Source organism: Lissotriton vulgaris, chromosome 2_1 (assembly GCF_964263255.1).
Source record: "Lissotriton vulgaris chromosome 2_1, aLisVul1.2, whole genome shotgun sequence".
In the NCBI taxonomy this organism is placed as follows: Eukaryota; Metazoa; Chordata; class Amphibia; order Caudata; family Salamandridae; genus Lissotriton; species Lissotriton vulgaris.
In genome coordinates, this window is record NC_141687.1 from 1,674,477,454 (window position 1) to 1,674,498,159 (window position 20,706).

A 20,706-nucleotide genomic window follows, 5' to 3' on the forward strand; every position below is an offset into this window, starting at 1 on the left:
ATGGGTGTTTTGTTTTGTTTTGTGTGACAAGGTTTGTTAAAACAGCAGACATCCAAGATGAATGCCTGAGCGACTGCTAATGTATGTCGGTCATTACCGGTGGTTGCTGGGGGCATTATTGTCAATTAATGTTGTCACCGGTCACCTTAGGAAGTTCTAACAGAACGAAGGGCAACTAAAAACAAGCTTCCTAAATTATCCTTTTTAATACACATTGGAAGAGTAGCAGAGGTTAGTCCATGATTCCTACAGTGCTGGACAATGGCGCCAGAACTTCTGTGCAGATACTAAGATACAATATAAAACAGCACAGAGAGAATATTACAAATCAGTTTGTCTGGCCAAAGCAGAGCATTATCACACCCGTATTATTGAAGCAGGCAATTCCTCCAAGGAACTGTTTCAGATATACAAAGAGATATCCATAGTGGATGTGACCCCCCCCGCTCAAAATGATTCTGTGGAAGCGTGCAATAACATCGCACAGTATTTTGCAGGCAAAATTAACAAAATCTATACTAGCTTCTCTAAACAGATAGATCCGGCCACGGACTTCACTGAAAATGATAAATTTGTAAATACACCTGTATGTCTCAAATCTTTTGTAGTTCCCTCTTATGAAATCCTGTCCAAAATGTGCAACAAAATCAAATCGGGATCTCCCCGGGACCCGGCACCCCCGAAAATTTTAGCTGAAGCCTTTCCTGTATTAGAACCTCATCTCAGGCACTTACTACAAACCTCCTTTACAACCTCCTGCCTTCCGGAGGAATGGAAACAGGCAATAGTTTTACCCATCAAGAAAAAAACAAACATCAGCATGGACACAATGGATAACCTACGACCTATATCCTTGCTACCTTATGTGGCCAAGTTAGCAGAGAAAATCGCTAACAGTCAACTTATGGAACATCTTGAGACCCACAATGTTTTCCATAAATCTCAGTCGGGTTTTAGAACTGGCTTCTCTACGGAGACAGCTCTCCTGAGGGCCACTGAAACCTTACGTGAGGGAGCAGATGAGGGAAAGACAATGGCCCTCATCATGCTTGATCTCAGTGCCGCTTTTGACACTGTAGCACACTCCATCTTGCTACAGTGTCTAAATAAAGCAGGAGTTACCAACAAGGCACTGAGGTGGCTGAAATCTTTCTTGATTAACAGGAGCTTCCAAGTTCAAAGAGGGACTTTCCTCTCCGACAGGGTGATGCTTGAGCAGGGGGTTCCTCAGGCTCTGCCCTGAGTCCCACCCTGTTCAATCTATACATGGCCCCTCTGGCAGAGGTGGTGCAGTCGTTCGGCGTGGAGCTCGTCTCCTACGCCGAGACACGCAACTTCTCATATCTCTGACCCAAGCCCCTTCTAAGGAAGCTGATAACTTCAATGCCTGCATGTCCAAACTGGCTATGTGGATGAATGAACACTGTTTGAAACTTAATGGGACAAAAACAGAGGTCCTCATTATTGGAGGCAATGAGGTCTAATGGACGACAGAGTGGTGGCCCAGTTGCCTGGGTCCTCTGCCCTCGCCTGCACGAGAGGCGAAGAATCTAGGTGTATGGGTGGACAATAAACTGTCCTTTGACAGCCACGTAAAGAAGACTGTTGGCAAATGTTTTGGGGTGATGAAAACCCTCAACCGCACCCTCGACCTGTTACCCATTAACTCCAGGCGTACCATGACGCAGGCACTGATAACGTCCCGTATTGATTACGGAAACGTGTTGCTCATGGGGACATCAGAGAAAAACATAAAAAAGCTACAAGTTCTACAAAATTCGGCAGCTCGCCTGGTGCTAAGGCTTCCCCGCCGAGCTCCTTCACGCCCTTCTCTAGCAGCCCTCCACTGGCTACCGATCAGTAAGAGGATTGCCTTTAAAGCTATGCTCTGGTGCTATAAAATAATTCATCACAGAGCACCGGCATATATGTCTGATTTGGCGTCTGTGTATGAACCTAATAGATCTCTTAGATCCAAAGGAATGGGCTTGCTCAGAACTACCTGCCCCAAAAAAGCTAGAATGGGAGGCAGATCATTCCGCACCTTAGCTGCCAAGCAATGGAACCTCCTGCCTCTGGATATCAGGTTGGAGAGTAATGAAATCATGTTTAGGGAGAAGTTGAAAACCTGCCTCTTTACTGTGTGATTGGATTTTTCTCTGCTGTTGCATTCTCTCTCCACAGCGCGAGGACACGCCGGGAGGTGTTACCAAGCGCTCTACAAACTCCTTTAAAAACTAAACTAAACTAAATTAATAAAGTTACGTGCTCTGTTCACCAGAGAGGTTAAGTTAGCGGTCTAGTGTTTCTACATCGCTCACCGGAAGAGAACTTTTCCCGTAATATAATTTTTTAGCTGCCTACCGCATGAGCGATATGCAATTTGTTTGTAGCATACTGGTGGTAAACCAGTGTGTTTCCAACACCACTGCTCACAAGGTAGTTCTATGTGAGCGAGTTACCTACATTTTGGAAACTGCGCTCGTTCGGCAGCCTCCAGCCCTCTTGAACAATTTTAAAACAGGGATGTAAAAAATGTTTTTTAAATCTTGTATAACTGCGTATCTACAAATCGATATATGTATATATTTTTAACTGTGTATGAATATATTTGTATGAAACCGAATAAATAAACGTTTTTTACTATCATTTTTTAATTCTTCTTTAAAACTTTTGTGGTGAAAACTTGCCGTTTACCTGCATACCTTGTGTTTTGTGCATCGTGTGAAAACTTTTAGTGGTTGGTTGGTTACCCTTGAGAATAGAGTTATTCACTACTTCAATCTTGGAAGCATAGATTCTTTTGGACTAGAGTAGCTGTCCATTAGATACATGATCTTACTCCACTGAGCCCACCATGAAATTAACTGCACTTCAGAAACTGTATACAGATGGGATTGTTATGTTGTAGGAGACCTAGAAGTGATTGGTATCCTAGTGTTGTATAAGGCTCTGGTATCTCCGGTTAATGAGACTGTTTGTTATATACATAATATTTATGTGTGTCTTGTTTTTGTGTTGATTCACAGACTTTGTCTCCAGGCGAATCCTAGGAGCACTTGCTGCGGGTAAAACCGCGAGTCTAAAAAGGAAATACTTTTCACCTTTTATACACTTGTGTCCCCACGGAGTGGACGCGCCTTAGCGAGCGTGGACCCCCCCGGGGGATCTCATACATATTGGTCCTGAAGAAAGCCGAGCATAGCACGCAGTATACAGCAGAAACATGTGGACCATCTACACGTGGACACAGGAGTTCTAATAAAAACCATCACGTGGCTCCACCGTTTTTAATGTGAACAGCTGGTCCACTAATAAAGTTTTTTGGGGTCCAGCTGTGATCTCTTAATACACACTCACATCACTGAGCACTCACATAATAAAACACTTACAAAGAAACCTGCTCCGCTGCAATCACAGGCGTCACAGCACACAGGGGGGACACTCGGTCCCTCTTGAGGGAACCCCATGATGAAGCATGTCACCACTAGGGTGAGTGAGGGTTCTTTTAAGAAATAAGTTTATTCTTTCTCAGTCTTTTGTCCTTATGAATTTTTCCCTCTTTTTTTCTTTCCAACACTGATTTCCAGGAGGTAGGGACATGCTTTCACTTATGAATTCACAGTAATAGTCACTCTTTTGTTGTTGTAATTTGATTAACAGGGGTTGAAGAGTGACCGCTCAAACCCTTACTCTCCCGTTGATTACATACATCCCTAGAGAAGCCAGTGGTTCTCAGCCACTCATGCCATCGACTATGAAATCGCTCTGCCCAGTTAGTCTGTCACGTCAAGCCCATATCTGGTGATGAACTTTGCTGCACCAAGAAAGTGGGATCCTCGGAAGGCGGGTGATGGTGACAGTCAATTGTCCTGAGCACAGAAGCCCCTTTGCAGGGCTTGTACCAGGTCCCCAGGAAGACACCTATAATGGCTTCACTAAATCGGAGTGAAGGTCCAGAAAGTGAGACTCCTGGCTGAAGAACCTCTGTCCAGAAGATAGTCCGACTGCCACTGTGGGCAACTAAACGTTCAAGATCTCAGCTGTCTCCCGTAACACCATTGGGAAGGAGGCACCCTCCTCCTTGGCACGGACTGGCACAGAAAGAAAAGAACAGTAGGACGCTGGGACAACAACTATGTAGGATCTGTGCCTTTCACTTTTAGCGTGGAAGATACGGACCCGAACTACGCCACCAACTGACATGATGGGGTGCTGCTTGAAAATTTCCAGACAGTCTGATCCCTGTAGATTATTCTAAGGTAAGGAATCTGCGGCTAGAAGGGTCTATCAGATGTGCATGTGCAAAGCCCACTTCTAAAACCAGTAAGATAGAGCAATTAAAATTTAGGCAATCTGCCAAACGAATGGTCTCAAATGGGGAAGTGTTTAAGATGCTTCCCTGGTAGTAAGCTAGGACGTACCTGCAACCTCAGCACGTAAAGGTCTCCATATGGTGCCGGCCGGCCAAGAAGGGCACTGTGCACTTGCAGCTCACTCTCACGCATCTTCTGCTCTAGCTGAGCGATATGTTGTCTCTGCCTGTAGGATAATATAATTCCAGTCATCTCTAAGTGACCATATATACTGGACCACAGGATCAAACATGCCATATAACAAACATCATAAAACTCATATCAACTACCCTAAACACTTTAGTGTTTATATTTTTCATTACAGTACAGTTGGCCCTTCAGTCAGCTGAAAAGAAGAGTATGGCACCGAAGGGCACTGGAGCAAGCTAATTACACTTTCAAAGGAAGAAGCCAAAGGGCACATGGCACTTGTCGCTACTAGGCACCAGTCTTTACTGGTCCACCATACTTTCTACAAATTAGTCCATTTCATACAGTGGCAACTAGACATATCATCCACTATTAAGGGATTGAAGCAACCCCAAAAATAAATACCGGGTAATATAATTTGCAGATCACCATCAATCCGGTCTTGCAATCGCAGACATTACTACTACTGATGCACAGTACGACATCAAGTAACCAAAATTGTCTTACAGAACTGGGTATACTGCATGAGTTGGTATGTTTCATATGCACGGTGTTCCAGTATTTAGTGCATCTCAGATAGCAGCCATGCAGATGTCAAGGGGGGGTGTGTCCTTGAGGCACTAAGGCTCAAGCATGTATAGACCTCTCCAGAGAGTCAAGACAGACTAGCCTTAACATTTTAAAAAAAATACACATCCTGTCCTCCACCACCAAGATTATTTAACTTATCTTGTCAGCCTATAACAAGGATGCCAAAAACAGACCTCAAGTACATAACTTTGTGCACAAACTAGTAAAGCTTTTGTCTCAACCATCAATGGACAGCCATCCAAACAGTTTATTTTAGTTGACAAAACACAAAAATCTATTTATAGTCAAACATAAAATGAAAAACAATTAATCTAGCCAATCACCTCATGTCGCAAGTGTCTTTCCAATTGTAAAATCTAAGTCAATTAAGCAGTAGCTAAATTCTCCTATAATAACATTATGAATACAACAAAGGATTATCATTTTCATCACAGAAAAGCTCCAGTAAGTGAAGAAGAAGAAAAAAAAAAAAAAAAAAAAAAAAAGGACTAGCAATTTGCACTATATTTAGCCAACTGGTGATAGAGGACTTGGAAAAAACTGCCCATGTGAAATCTATTAGCTATTTAGCAATCTCCCTCTAAGCCTGCCTAAACATATGAATCTTTATACAGAAATGATCTCTTCTATCTCGATATATTCAGCAAAAGCCCTGTTATAATACAATTCTTCAACTGCCTCAAACCATCCATGGATCTGTGCATATTCTACACATAAACACCATCACCTTAATGAGGTGATAAATGCCAACTGAACTAAAGAGTTTTGAGCGGAAAACCTGCAGGAGACGGATTATGATTAGCAGCAGTACGGAAAGAGCAACACACTTATACACGAAATAGAACAAGCAGCTGCAAGGATTGCCTTCTCATTTAGCTTACCTGGTGCAGTATTCAACTCCGTAGACCAAGTAATCTTAAGAGGCATCATAAAGATGAGCTTAGGCATTCTTGGCAGGGTCCTTAAATGGGGTTTGTCATTCTAATGCTCACAGTACCACAAAATACATTAATAGGTTTTACCAGTATTAACGGCACAGGAGAAGTGTCTCAGTCATACTAACTCTCGTGCATTTCCATCTTCACATGAAAACCATTGTATCCTGATCAACACTCTGGCTGGCTCGGAACTAGAAAAGTAATTATACAGACAATATTCTGCAAATCACTACAGAGGAATTAAAAAATAACAAAATATAAATGATATATATTTTTTTTAAAGTTTGATTCTGGTGTTTTGACTGGCTGTTGGGGGGGGTTTGAGAGGAAGTTTAACATTAGAAATCTATATGTTGTACAGATTTAAACATCTGGAATTAATTATCATTTGCATTATACCAGAATGCACTACAGCTGCATTCCACAAATTTAAGAAGAATATGCACAGCTGGATACCTTAGTCGTCTGCAACAGGACCACTAAATATAAACATTAAAAGCAATGTGCCTTCCCCTCCCCCGCCCCCCATTCTCCTAACCCAAAAACAAATTGGAAAAAGATGTGAACATTTGAATAACTAAAAATTCATCTAATCGATTCAAAATTCAGGTGCTTCTCAGTTTACCATGATATTCATTCAGACCTGATAATGTTACAGGATAGATTCTCCATTACAGGAAACATCCCCATAAGTAGAATTTGTTTGGGTTGTCTTGTCGATATGCCAGGGTGGGCCTCTGTGGATATGCCGGGTTGAAGATATGCAGATATGCTGATTTTTGGAACAGAATAGCAAGTTCTTACATGGTTCAGCCCAACATGCGGCATTCGTTGAGAGATTGCAGTCATGGTCATTGCTGCTTTCTTGTAAGATTACCTTTGAGAGTGAATTCTGCAATTGTTAATCATGTGGTTGACGTTGTGTAATCTGCAGTGCAAATAGACTCTGTTCTTGATATTTAGGGCCCAAATGCTTCTTAAAGTGAGATGATTAGTCAGAGCTTTTTAACTCGATTTATTCTGCTGCATAACCAGATGGTACCAATTGTGCATCTATTTTAGTGGCAAAATTCTACAACGAAGTAGTAAACTTCAGGGAGGGCAGTCTCTCAAATCGCAAACTGTAGCTAGCTCAGTAATTCTGTTGAACCATCGTTAGCGGATAGTCATAGTCAATCTACGTATTTAACAAGTAGTCATAACATGAAACAGAGGATTAAAACACAAGATGGAGATAAAGACAACTTAGCAAACCTTTCATTCGTTGTACCATGGTGTGGACAATGCTGTAGAAGGACGTTCGATTGGTCTCAAGCAGGTCACTTTCAGCACTGCCTCATTCGAGAAAGCTTCAGGCGCCACTGCTTCGCAAAGCAGAGCACCTGGTACCAGACGATTTTAGTTTTGGGTGTCAATAAGCAAAATGGAAGACTATAGATGAGGCGCTATTGACGATTTGTAGTAATAAGTCATCCAAATGATCATCCCAAAACAACTATGCAACACCAAGATTGTTAACTTAAAGAATTGAAAACTAGTGGCGAGGAGGTGTGGGAACTTCCCACACTGAATCCTGATGTGCTCCTGTGGAGGTAATTACCTCAGTATTTTCATCAAAAGTACATATACAAGTTCAACAATCCAAATGGTTCAATGCGAATTTTAATCCAAATGAAGTCATATATTCATATTCATATAGACTGAATGGCGAGGTTCAATTCATTATACGTCACAGACGAATTTGGAAACCAGAATCCCTATGCATTTCGGGACCAACGTCCTTTCATCAGGGCATAAAGTTGATCTGTGGAGGAAATATACACTTATTTAGAAAGGGGACCCTTCCCTCAACTTGAAAGAAACACAACCATAAAGGTGAGTAACTAAAGTAACTCAAAAGAAATCAGGGATGATGAATGACTAGGTGAGGTTAAGAAGAAATTGCAAAACGTGCATTAAAATCGTGAGCAACCACAGAGGTGACACCGAAGACGAGCTTAAGGAACAGAAAAACAATGTGCCTCTTTATAGAAAAGTGAACCGAAGGGACAATCGAACCCCATACGGAAGCCACGTTTAGTGTGCATACTTGTGGAGTGGTATGTAAAAAGAACCGATGGTGCAGAGAATAATTCTTACCCAAAAAGTGCTCGGTGTTCTATGACCGTTACAGACTCGATAGCAAGCGGTGTCAGAGTGTGGAAAAGGCAAACATAAATAACGGACCAAATTTGTCCCGTAACATAAACGAAGGACTGTGAGCGGTGTCAGAAACATATAGAATGTGTTCTCGAGTGATGTTAAAAACAAATAATGATAGTGAAAACGGGCCCGAGGGTTTCATGCGCGGATGTGGAGGAAACTTATGAGGGTAACCAAATAAGTGCAATTGTAGGTTGCAAAAATGCTATAATCAGGCCGGTGTCGGCCATATTGGATAAGGGAGGGTAACAAATGAATAAACAGCTATCAAGTACAGAAGCCATTATACGGCTCATAATAAACAAAGACAATGTTCAATACTAAATACTGTATATCATTAAACGTATAACAGGAAAAGTAAAATTAAAGATGAGAAGCCACATGAAAACGGTGTGGTATAGAAAAAGTGTATTATAGAAAAAGAACGAGGGGAATTAAAGTCTTAGATTTAGGAAAAGATTGAGTGTCAAAAGAGTAAAGAAAATAAATATGGTGGGAAATTATATGAACCAAAGAGCTCGAGAGAGCACATAAAGAACAAATCATAAGCGAAAAGACATGTAGGCTAGGCAGAAAAGGCATGTATGATAAACCAAAAGAAATGAGCAGATCATTTAAGGAAGCAACTATATTCAATCCTTTCATTGAGTCCTTTTGGTTGGTATGATCCCAACGATTTGATCCAGAAAAGTTCACGTTGTAGTAATCTATTGCGATTATCCACGCCCGGTCTCATTGGAACAACCTCTAGTACAAGGAACCGTAGTTGAATTATGTTGTGCTGGGCAGATATAAAGTGAGCAGCAAGAGGAGATTTCAAATTCTTGTTCCTTATGGTACTCTTACGTTCCGTTAGGCGAACTTTGAGTTTCCTTTCAGTCTTTCCCACATAGGGTAAGCCGCACGGGCATTTCAGTAGATACACCAAGTTCATGGAGTCGCAGGTCGCGTTCGTTTTAAGTTTGATTAGTTTGCTAGATAATGGATGGTTCATAGAGTTACCTTTAATTATATTATTGCAGTGACTGCAATTGTGGCAGAGTTTTGTGCCGGAGAAAACAATGTTAGATGGTTTGGGTTTAAGTTCCAGCATGTTTTTCAAATTGTTTGCTCTTTGATCCTCTTGCTGCTCACTTTATATCTGCCCAGCACAACATAAGTCAACTAAGGTTCCTTGTACTAGAGGTTGTTCCAATGAGACCGGGCGTGGATAATCCAAAAGAGATTACTACAACGTGAACTTTTCTGGATCAAATCGTTGGGATCATGCCAACCAAAAGGACTCAACGAAAGGATTGAATATAGTTGCTTCCTTTAATAATCTGCTCATTTCTTTTGGTTTATCATACATGCCTTTTCTGCCTAGCCTACATGTCTTTTCGCTTATGATTTTTTCCTTATGTGCTCTCTCGAGCTCTTTGGTTCATATAATTTCCCACCATATTTATTTTCTTTACTCTTTTGATACTCAATCTTTTCCTAACTCTAAGACTTTAATTCCCCTCGTTCTTTTTCTATAATACACTTTTTCTATACCACACCGTTTATGTGGCTTCTCATCTTTAATTTTACTTTTCCTGTTATACGTTTAATGATATACAGTATTTAGTATTGAACATTGTCTTTATGTTTATTATGAGCCGTATAATGGTTTCTGTACCTGATAGCTGTTTATTCCTTTGTTACCCTCCCTTATCCAATATGGCCGACACCGGCCTGATTATAGCATTTTTGCAACAGACAATTGCACTTGTTTGGTTACCCTCATAAGTTTTCTCCACATCCGCGCATGAAACCCTCGGGCCCGTTTTCACTATCATTATTTGTTTTTAACATCACTCGTGAACACATTCTATATGTTTCTGACACCGCGCAAGTCCTTCGTTTATGTTACGGGACAAATTTGGTCCGTTATTTATGTTTGCCTTTTCCACACTCCGACACCGCTTGCTATCGAGTCTGTAATGGTCATAGAACGCCGAGCACTTTTTGGGTAAGAATTATTCTCTGCACCATCGGTTCTTTTTACATACCACTCCATAAGTATGCACACTAAACGTGGCTTCCGTAGGGGGTTCGATTGTCCCTTCGGTTCACTTTTCTATAAAGAGGCACATTGTTTTTCTGTTCCTTAAGCTAGTCTTCGGTGTCACCTCGGTGGTTGCTCACGATTTTAATGCACGTTTTGCAATTTCTTCTTAACCTCACCTAGTCATTCATCATCCCTGATTTCTTTTGAGTTACTTTAGTTACTCACCTTTATGGTTGTGTTTCTTTCAAGTTGAGGGAAGGGTCCCCTTTCTAAATAAGTGTATATTTCCTTCACAGATCAACTTCATTCCCTGATGAAGGGACCTTGGTCCCAAAATGCATAGGGATTCTGGATTCCAAATTCGTCTGAGACGTATAATGAATTGAACCTCGCCATTCTGTCTATATGAATATGAATATATGACTTCATTTGGATTAAAATTCGCATTGAACCATTTGGATTGTTGAACTTGTATATGTACTTTTGCTGAAAATACTGGAGGTAATTACCTCCATAGGAGCACCTTCAGGATTCAGTGTGGGAAGTTCCTACACCTACTCGCCACTAGTTTTCAATTCTGTGTCTCTTACCAGCCAGAAGAGACCATTCCTGAGGCGCCCAAAAAACGACTGCACAAATTTGACTTAGGAGTAATTCAGTTTGAACTTGCATTTAAATAGGTGTGCCACACCATCTCTCAATTTGTTAACTTAAAGAATTGCCCCCGTTACCTTTCTACCAAAATGCCTTTTTATAATACACAGGATGATACAAAGACCAGAATGAAGACACATGGACCCCCCCTACTATCCAACAGCTGTATTGCTAATTTAAGAAACAGTTGCCATTTTATTTCTGTACAGACATTAAGAGCTATGAATACAGTAGATCTAACATTAGGCCATAATTTAATGAATGGCGAGTTTCTGAACCATAGAGATTGAATACTAGTACTTAATGGGGAACAACTGCATCAGTGCATTGCTTAGCCATTTTTAGGTCTACCAACCAGACTGTAAAAAACACATATCATCGGCTTACAACAGGCTTAGAGCCTGCTCATTGCTTAGCATTGGTTGGCTTCATTGTGAAGCTCATTTGCTTGCTTCTTATTCGTTAGTGTGTGGGCTTTCCTTATTCGACTTGAGTATGCCCTTCCCATGGAGCGCAGCCGCGTTACTTGTCCTTCCACTGCTCATTTCCCAGGCACTACTTTTTTCTTTTTGTTGAGCACTGCAAGAGTGTATGTGTTCTCCAGCTGTCTCCTTCGTGTATTTCTCTTCCCCAATGCCATGCTTTGGGTTACTCTCTCATCTGTGTATTTCTCAGCCACCCCCCCCCCCATGTTGCTCTCGCCAGTGTACGCTTGTCCCCCCCGCTCTGTGTTGCTTTTTCACTCCTCTTCCACCAAACGAATCAACAATGCTTACAGTCATGGTTCGGGTTTTTTGGGGGGGCGGAGGACCAGGCACTGTATTGTTGCCAACTTGTCCACACCCACCCCACAAATAAAATTTAAAAAATTAGTTTTGCGCTATTCATTGACTTTTTTCAAAACCTCTCAGATTGGTAGGAATAAAAATTAGACCTCTGCGTCATTTTAAATGTGCACAAGCGCAATAGAGCATGACTGTGCCTATAAAAGGACGTCGCAGTGTCACTGTTCCTTTTTAACAACGAGTGTCGAGGACGTAACGGTTACATACTCAACTGTGGTGCTGGTGTGCCAAGGACGTATCCATTACGTCCTCAGCCCATCTACTCCCTGTACTGTAAACAGCAGAGCAATTTCCTTTTTTTTAAAAAAAATAGCATCTGGAGGTGGGGAGGTGGGGTGGGGGGAGGCGGTGAGTGAAGAGCTTCCCCAACCTCCCAAGGTATCTTTTTTTTTAATGTAATGACAATGGCGTGCATGGCGCGCTGACATCATTACACTGAAACAAGCCCATTTCACTGCTTCAGTGCTCGTGGGGCGATCTCAGCCCAGTGAGCACCAAAATACATGGGAGAGGTATTGTTGGAAAGGGAAAGAATCTCCCATTTCCAATGGTACACTTCTCTAGTGAATCCCTGCTTGAGGGTCACTGCAGGACGGAGATCCTCAAGCAGGAATCCACCATTAGACACCAGGGAGGGGGAGCAGCCCCTTGGACAAGGGCATCTGCTCGCCCCATATTTATTTGGGGTTATTCAGCCTTTCGCCCCACCTGCCTGCGGTTTTGATCCAGAGCTAGGCGGCCATCTAGGGAAACCTTCCAAACCCAGACATTTCTAAAAGCTAGACACCCAGGGGAGTTCAGAGGAGGTATGATTTGCATGTATCCCCCAAAATATTTACCCAGAATCACACAGACACACACATTGTCCTCACATTTCTGTCTTGGATCACAGCATAGGGCACAAATTTCCTACCACCCAGTGTTTTTGTCTTGTTCTCCCAAGGGAAATGATACCTGGGAAATGCCAAGAACAGATTGAGGGGATAGCACAGCGAGCTCCTAGCGCTATCTATCTATATTTATATACATATTAGGCGATTCTGCATTAGACACCAAAACAAGTGAGGTATCATTTTTATCGGGAGACCAAGGGGAACGCTGGGTGATAGGAAATTTGTGCTGGTGCGGTGATACCAGACAGATGTAAGGAAAATTATTTTAAGCTAAAGAACAAGTTACTTACCTTCGGTAACGATACATCTGTAAGAAACAGTAGTTAGTATTAGATTCCTTACCTTAGAATATCCCCAGGCGTCAGACTGGATCCGGACATTTTTGCGTAGCAATACCCCTGCGTTGACGTCAGGCGTCATCTCTGGCTCCGCGTCAGTCTTCGGCGTCGTCTGCGCCGGAATGACGGAGTACTTAGACGCCGCCCATGCGCGCTGACGTCAGTTCTTAGCCACAGCTTTTCCGCGCCAGATACGCAGAGCCATGCTAGAACCAACACTGGTGCCAAGAAACTAGGGCCCTGAAAGGGGAATAACCTTAACCCTAGGTATTAGTTCGCAGAACGGGGAGGATGGGTGGGGCGGTAAGGAATCTAATACTAACTACTGTTTCTTACAGATATATCGTTACCGAAGGTAAGTAACTTGTTCATCTGAAAGAAACACGTTAGTATTAGATTCCTTACCTTAGAATAGATACCCCAGCAATACCAACCCCTGTGGTGGGTCTGCGAACCAATACTCACACCAGGAATTCCTGGAGGACGGAACGGCCAAAGAAGCCATCCCTCAGGACCGGACTTTCTAGGCAGTAGTGCCTCGCGCAAAGGTGTGCAGCGAGGCCCACGTAGCCGCCTGGCAAATGCCCTGCAGGGGGACCCCCGACCCAGGGCAGTAGTAGCCGCCGTGGCCCAAGTGGAATGGGCCCTCAGCCCAACTGGAGGCTCCTTTCTAGCCAAGGAGTAGCACGCCTTGATGCATAAGACGACCCACCGAGAGATGGTCCGCTTATGCACCGCCCGTCTCTTCTTCACACCCACGTAGCCATCAAAGAGTTAGTCGTCCACCCGGAACTGGCGTGTGCGATCCACATAGAATGAAAGCGCACGTTTTGGGTCCAGACGATGGAGCCGCTCTTCATCCTTTGAGGGATGCGGAGGCGGGAAGAAGGAAGGTAAGGTGATGGACTGCCCGATGTGGAAAGCAGAGACTACCTTGGGCAGGAAAGATGGTTTGGTATGCAACACCACTTTGTCCGAATGCACAGACAGGAAGGGAGGTTTGCAAGATATATCCTGGAGCTCACTCACCCTTCTGGCAGAGGTGATGGCAACCAGGAAAGCTGTCTTCAAAGTGAGAAGACGGAGAGGACAAGAGTGAAATGGCTCAAAGGGAGCGCACATCAGGAAAGTAAGAACTAGGTTCAAGTCCCACTGAGGCATCACAAAAGGGACAGGTGGAAACATGTGCGTGATGCCCTTCAGAAAACAAGTTACTATAGGGGACTTGAACAAAGAAGGTTGATCAGGTAGCCTTAGGAAGGCCGAAAGGGAGGAAAGGTAGCCCTTGAGAGTGCCCAGAGCAGAGCCCTGCTGGGCAAGAGAAAGAAGGAAGAGAAGAACTTCAGAAAGAGGGGCAGAAAGGGGATCCACAGCCTTTGCTGTGCACCATGCCACAAATTTGTTCCACCGGCAGGCGTATACCGACTTAGTGGAGGGACGCCTGGCTGCCAGAATAACATCACAAACTTCAGGAGGCAAGTCAAATGGCCTCAACTGCCGTCGCTCAATCTCCAAGCATGGAGGTGGAGACGGGACAGGTTCGGGTGGAGGACCGTCCCCTGCTGCTGCGACAGAAGGTCCTCCTGAAGAGGCAGACTGATCGGGGGACCGACTGACATGTTGAGTAGCTTGGGATACCAGAACCTTCGAGCCCAGTCCGGAGCCACAGGGATGACCTGGGCCCGGTCGCGCCTAATCTTCAGCACTCTGGGCAGAAGTGGTATAGGCGGAAAGGCAGATAACAGACCGCAACTCCACTCGCGACGAAATGCGTCGCCGAGCGAGTGCCGCCTTGGAAATTCCAACGCGCAGAACTGATGACATTGCGCGTTCTCTTCGGTGGCGAATAGATCTAACCAAGGATCTCCACACTGCAGAAAGATGCCTTGCGCCACGTCCGAGTTCAGACGCCATTCGTGATCCATCGAGCACCGTTGGCTGAGTTCGTCCGCCCTGGCGATCAGAGAACCCGCCAGGTGGTGAACCATCTGGGTCACTCCCTGATGTTCCAGCCACTGCCAGAGCCGCAGAGCCTCTTGACAGAGGGCCCAGGACCCCACACCGCCCTGTTTGTTGCAGTACCACATGGCGGTGGTGTTGTACGTCAACACCTGCACCACACTCCCCCGGACAGAGGGGAGGAATGCCTTCAGTGCTAGACGAATCGCCCTCAGCTCCAGAAGGTTGATAAGGAGCTGGGACTCCGCCGGAGACCAGTGGCCTCTGATCTCCGCCTCTCCCATGTGGCCTCCCCAGCCCTGGAGGGACACGTCCATCACAACTACGTGCCCCGATTAGGGAAGGGAGAGGGATCTGCCGTTGACTCAATCGCGGTCCGTGAGCCACCACTGCAACTGTCTCGCAGTGCCCTCCGAGATCAGGACATGGTCGGACATGTTGCCCTGATGCTGGGCCCACTGAAACTTCAGGTCCCACTGCAGAGCCCGCATCCACCACCGGGCGTGGTGCACCAGAAGGATGCAGGAAGCCATCAGCCCCAGGAGCCGCAGCGTCAACCTGACCGAAACCCGGGATAACAGCTGGAAGATGGGAATCAAAGCCTGAATATCCCGGACTCGCTGCTCGGGAGGAAAAACCCGAAACTGCGCAGAGCCCAGAACAGCTCCAATGAAGAGGAGCTTTTGGGAGGGGCACAGGTGTGATTTCGGCACGTTGATGGAAAACCCCAGCAAGTGCAGGAGATCCGCCGTAATCTGGAGGTGGTTGACGACTGTTTGGGGCGAGGCCGCCTTCAACAACCAGTCGTCGAGGTAGGGGAAGACTGAAACCCCTAACCTGCGCAGATGAGCTGCGACCACCGCCATCACTTTCGTGAACACCCGTGGGGCGCGTGTAAGGCCAAAGTGGAGCACGGTGAACTGAAAATGCTCGAGGCCTACCGTGAACCGCAGGTAACGTCGGTGGGCCGGCAGGACGGGGATGTGAAAGTAGGCGTCCTGCAAGTCCAACGCCACCATCCAGTCTTGCGGGTCTAGGGCAGCCAAGACTTGAGCTAAAGTCAACATTTTGAATTTCTCCTTCCGGAGGAAGCCATTGACGCTCCGTAGGTCCAAGATAGGGCGTAGGCCCCCTTTGCCCTTCTTGGGTACCAGAAAGTAGTGGGAGTAGCAACCACACCCCACTTCTGGCCCAGGAACGCGCTCGATGGCCCCCTTGGCCAAGAGAGTCGTAACTTCCTCCTGCAGAAGTTGCAAGTGGTCCCCCGACACGCGGCGGTACTGCGGTGGCATGGCTGGAGGGGTCGACTCTGAGGGGAGGGAGTAGCCCCTTTGGACGATTTGCAGCACCCACCTGTCCGATGTGACTGTGCGCCAGTGGAAGAGGTGATGGCGGACCCTGCCCCCCACTGGCGTCACATGGGCCTGAAAACTCGGAAGGTTTTGAGGCGGGTGCGGGTTGGCCTCGCCTCGGACCCCGACCGCCTCCCCAGCGGTTCCCACGGCCGCCACCGCGCTGGACATTCTGCTGCGGCGTGTGGCTGACGGTCCGTGTGGGGGCGCCCCTACCTTGGCCACGAAAGGAGCGAAAGGCACCCATTTGCTGGCGCGGGGCTGAGAGGCCCAAGGACTTGGCCATAGCCCTGGAGTCCTTAAAGCGCTCAAGCGCGTGGTCTGCCTGGTCGCCAAACAGGCGACAGCCATCAAACGGCATGTCCAGAAGCGTGGCCTGGACATCGGCCGAAAAATTGGCGCACCGTAGCCAGGCGTGGCGTCTGACTGCCACTGTCGTGGCCATCGCTCTGCCTAGCGTATCAGTGGTATCCAGTCCGCACCGGATAGAGTACCGTGCGGCATCTCGACCCTCCGCTAGGGCTTGGGCGAGTTTAGTCCTGACCTCCTCAGGACATTGTGGCAGCACGTCCGCAACCATGTCCCACAGGGTGTGGGTGTAGCGGCCCAAGAGGCATGCGGTGTTGACTGACCGCAGTCCCAGGCTAAGGGACGAGAACACCCTCTTGCCAAACTGTTCAAACCTCTTGGATTCCCTGTCGGGAGGGGCCGACGGGAACGCGGTCTGGGAATTAGAGGCCTGGATAACCAGGCTCTCGGGGGTTGGATGGGTCGACAGGAAGCTTGGGTCACCCGGAGCCGGGCGGTAGCGTCTGGCCACGTTCCTGTCCACAGGCTGTCCTGAGGCGGGCTTGGACCAGGTGCCCAGCAGAACGTCACATAAGGCCTCATTGAACGGCAGCAGAGGCTCGACCGAGCTCGACAGCGGTTTGAGGACCTCGGTGACGAGATTAGTCCTCACGGCCGCTGAGGGGAGCGTAAGGTTTAAGGCCTTAGCCGCCCGCATCAGAACTAAGCTATAGGCTGCCCCCTCCTCCGTAGCCACGGTTGGAGGGGAGACAAAACCAGTGTCTGGGGAGAGATCCAGGCCGCTGGCTTCCCCAAGCTCCTCTGTCCAGTCCGCTTGGTCCTGACACTCCTCTGTCAGAGGGTCCTCAGACCCCTCCCAGTCTTCGTCACCCAATGCCTGGTAGCCAGGATCAACAATTGGGACCCGTTCATTAAAGTAGAATGTACCCAAAGCCGTCTCGTACGGTGCCGTGTCGACGGCTGAACGGAATTGACAGAAGAACTGGGGCCGGCGCCGGCCGAAGTCGGCGCCGGTGAGGTCGTAAGGTCGACCGGCGGATCCGGCCGGGGCCGGCGGCGCCGGGAACGAAGTCGCCGGCGCCGCCGAGGCCGTCTGCGGCATTTGTGCCGAAGCACGCGACCCGCCAGACCCCGGAGCCGGACCCACTGGGCCCGAAGGCGCCGTGGGGTCCGGTGGAGAAGAGAGCGACCTCATGGCCATGAGGTACCGCTCGATCTCCTCCGGCGTCGCACCCTGTTCAGGGACCCGAAGGTGTGGGGCAGGATGCGGCGCTAGCGACTGCTGCGGAGCCGCGTGGGTGGTAGCCACCCAAAACCCCGGCCGCGTCGGGCGAGCGTCGGGGGCGGTTGGAGGAGCGATGACGCCGCTCCGACCTCTCATGCCTCTTACCTGAGGAGGAACCAGACGACCAATGCCGACTTCCGGAGCTGCGAGGGCTCCGTCCCCGCGACGGTCGTCGTGGTCAAGGTCTAGGCACTGCAAACACCGGCGATGGGGGGTAGGTACTCGGCATCAGTCGACTACACTTCGAGCAGGGTTTGAACCCGGACATCCCTACTGGCACCTGAAGAGTCGAGAGCGACTCGAAGATCAAAAATGATCAAAAAAGTTTAGTCAAAAAGTGACTAAGGGGTAGAGCTTCTCTGGATCTGCGCTAGCTGGCGCGGAAAAAAGAAGAAGAACCGACGTCAGCGCGCATGGGCGGCGTCCAAGTACTCCGACGTCATTCTGGCGCAGACGACGCCGACGACAGACGCGGAGCCAGAGACGACGCGCAGGGGTATTGCTAGGCAAAAATTTCCGGATCCAGTCTGACGCCTGGGGATATTCTAAGGTAAGGAATCTAATACTAATGGGTTTCTTTCAGATTTTTAGGTTTGCATAGGATTCTGGGTAGGAAAACGTTTGGGGGGGAATCCATGCAAGTCATAACTCCCTGGACTCACCAGGGTGTCTAGTTTGGGAGAGGTTTGAATTTGGTAGGTTTCCCCAGGTAGACACCTAGCCCGGGACCAAAAACTCACACCTAGCCCAGGACCAAAAACTCAGGTGCCCCTCCTTGCAAAACCAGGTCGTTTTGTGATACATAGTTTTGATGTCTCCACAATAAGGTTTGGGCCCTTCCCGGACACGGGTACTAGGCCCACCTACACAAGTGAGGTATCATTTTTAATCGGGAGACCTGGGGGAATGCTGAGAAATTTGTGTCCCACAACTTTCAATCACAGAAATGTGATTTAGGCTAAATATGAAGTTTGTAGGCGATTTGGGGTAAGATACATTGGGAAATCCATGCAAGCTACACCTCCCTGAACTCCCCCCGATGTCTAGTTTAAAAAAATGTCTGGGTTTAGTAGGTTTCCCTAGATGGCAGTCGAGCCATGGACCAAAAAAAAAAAACAGGTGACTCCCTTGCAAAACGAGGTTGTTTAGTGAAAAACAATTTTGCGGTCTTCACAATAAGTTTCGGGCCATTTCCTGTTACAAGGCACTAGGCTGGGGCTCGAAAAATCATAAAAAATGCACTAGACTGGCAGGTCTAGTAAACTACAAAATCTTCTCGACCTAACTGAAAGGCACTTGACCTCAAACTCTGAAAACTGAGCAAATGTGACAATTTAACAAGATTTAAAACATTTTTATTGCTCATAAGTTTTGAGCAATAAAGATGCCTTTAAATCTTGCTATCGTGTCGCATTTCCTCTGCTTTCAGAGGCAGAGGTCAAGTGTCAGTTTGTATTCCTACTCACCAGAAAGGGAGAGTAGGACCTAAAAATAGCTCAACCTTAATCAATCTGACTCACAAATGCGAGCAGTCGAGTGAATTTTTCGAGCCCTGTACTCACACAAGTGAGGTACTATTTTTATTGGTAGACTTGGGGGAATGCTGGGTTGGTGGAAGTGTGTTGCTCCCCGCAGATGCCAGAAATTTCCATTACAGAAATATGAGGGAAAATAGGTTTTTGTTACAAAGTTTGCAAAGGATTCTGGATAATAAAACCTGGTGAGAGCCACACAAGTCACCCCATTAGCTCAAGGGAGCACACAGCTTCACACTACAGCACTCAGTTTGCCCCGATGCATCATAATAAATGCAGTGCATGATAACACCCCCCAAAAAAGTGTTGCTCTCTACAAAAGAAGCGGTACAAAAGGGGGTGGTAATGGACGGAGCATCTGAATCAAACACTCACACCCAGTCAAAAGATCTGGGTTTAATCCATCACCGTTCTTTAGCCCACTCTCACCCCCTTTTGTACCGCTTTTGGCCGCCATAAGTGTGGCAGGGTATGCTCAGACGTGAGTCCCTTGCTCACTTTGCCACTGGATTCAAGCAAGCTGGGCTGAAGACGGCTGTAATGCCAGAAACCGGTCCTCGGAAGCTTGTTTCCGGTCCAGGGAAGGGATGGCTTGGCAGTTCGGGCTGGACTGTTCCCGTGAGGCACAGGGTCAGAGTGATTTGCATATAGCCATGTCTGAACTGGGGTGGCAGAGTGGGCTAAAGAATGGTGATGGATCAAACCCAGATCTTTTGACTGGGTGTGAGTGTTTGATTGATTCAGATGCTCTGTCCATAATCACCCTCTTTTGTACCGCTCTACAAAAGAAGGACAATTATCCTGAAACATGTGTCTAGAAATACACAGCACTGGCTGCACCAATAAGGGGGAAAAACTAAAGCCTCACACCGAGGAAAGTGTTAGCATGCACTGCATTTATTATGATGCATCAGGGCAAACTGAGTGCTTAAGTGTGAAGCAGTGTGCGCCCTCGCCACTCCTATATGAATAAATATGCATATTAAATTATAAGTGACACTGAAATAGTGTATACTGAAGAGGTATTAATATGCCCCTATCTAACTAACTGGATCTAGGGAAATCTGTTAAAAGTGTACATATTATTGTGCATTAAGAACAGGTAAAGGAAAAGGGCCTAGTTGTTTTGGTCCCCAGTGCTTTAGCACACAGACACTTAATATTAGGGTAATGTCAAGAAGTTAGTTATCGGGACAGCAGAGATCAAAGCTTTATTATATTTCAGTATAGCGGAATCTGGCCATATCAGCAGGGCAGGTAGTAAGCAT

The 20,706-nt window shown here is 46.6% G+C and overlaps 1 protein-coding gene across 1 annotated transcript in view; it reads right to left on the minus strand.

Annotated features, from left to right (window-relative positions):
* CEP85 (centrosomal protein 85) overlaps positions 1–20,706 on the minus strand; it is a 413,787-nt gene that overhangs the window by 350,183 nt on the left and 42,898 nt on the right. The window contains exon 6 of the mRNA XM_086957634.1: positions 4,425–4,542. Within this exon, the coding sequence (XP_086813760.1) occupies positions 4,425–4,542 (118 nt within the window). The remainder of the gene's footprint in view (positions 1–4,424; positions 4,543–20,706) is intronic.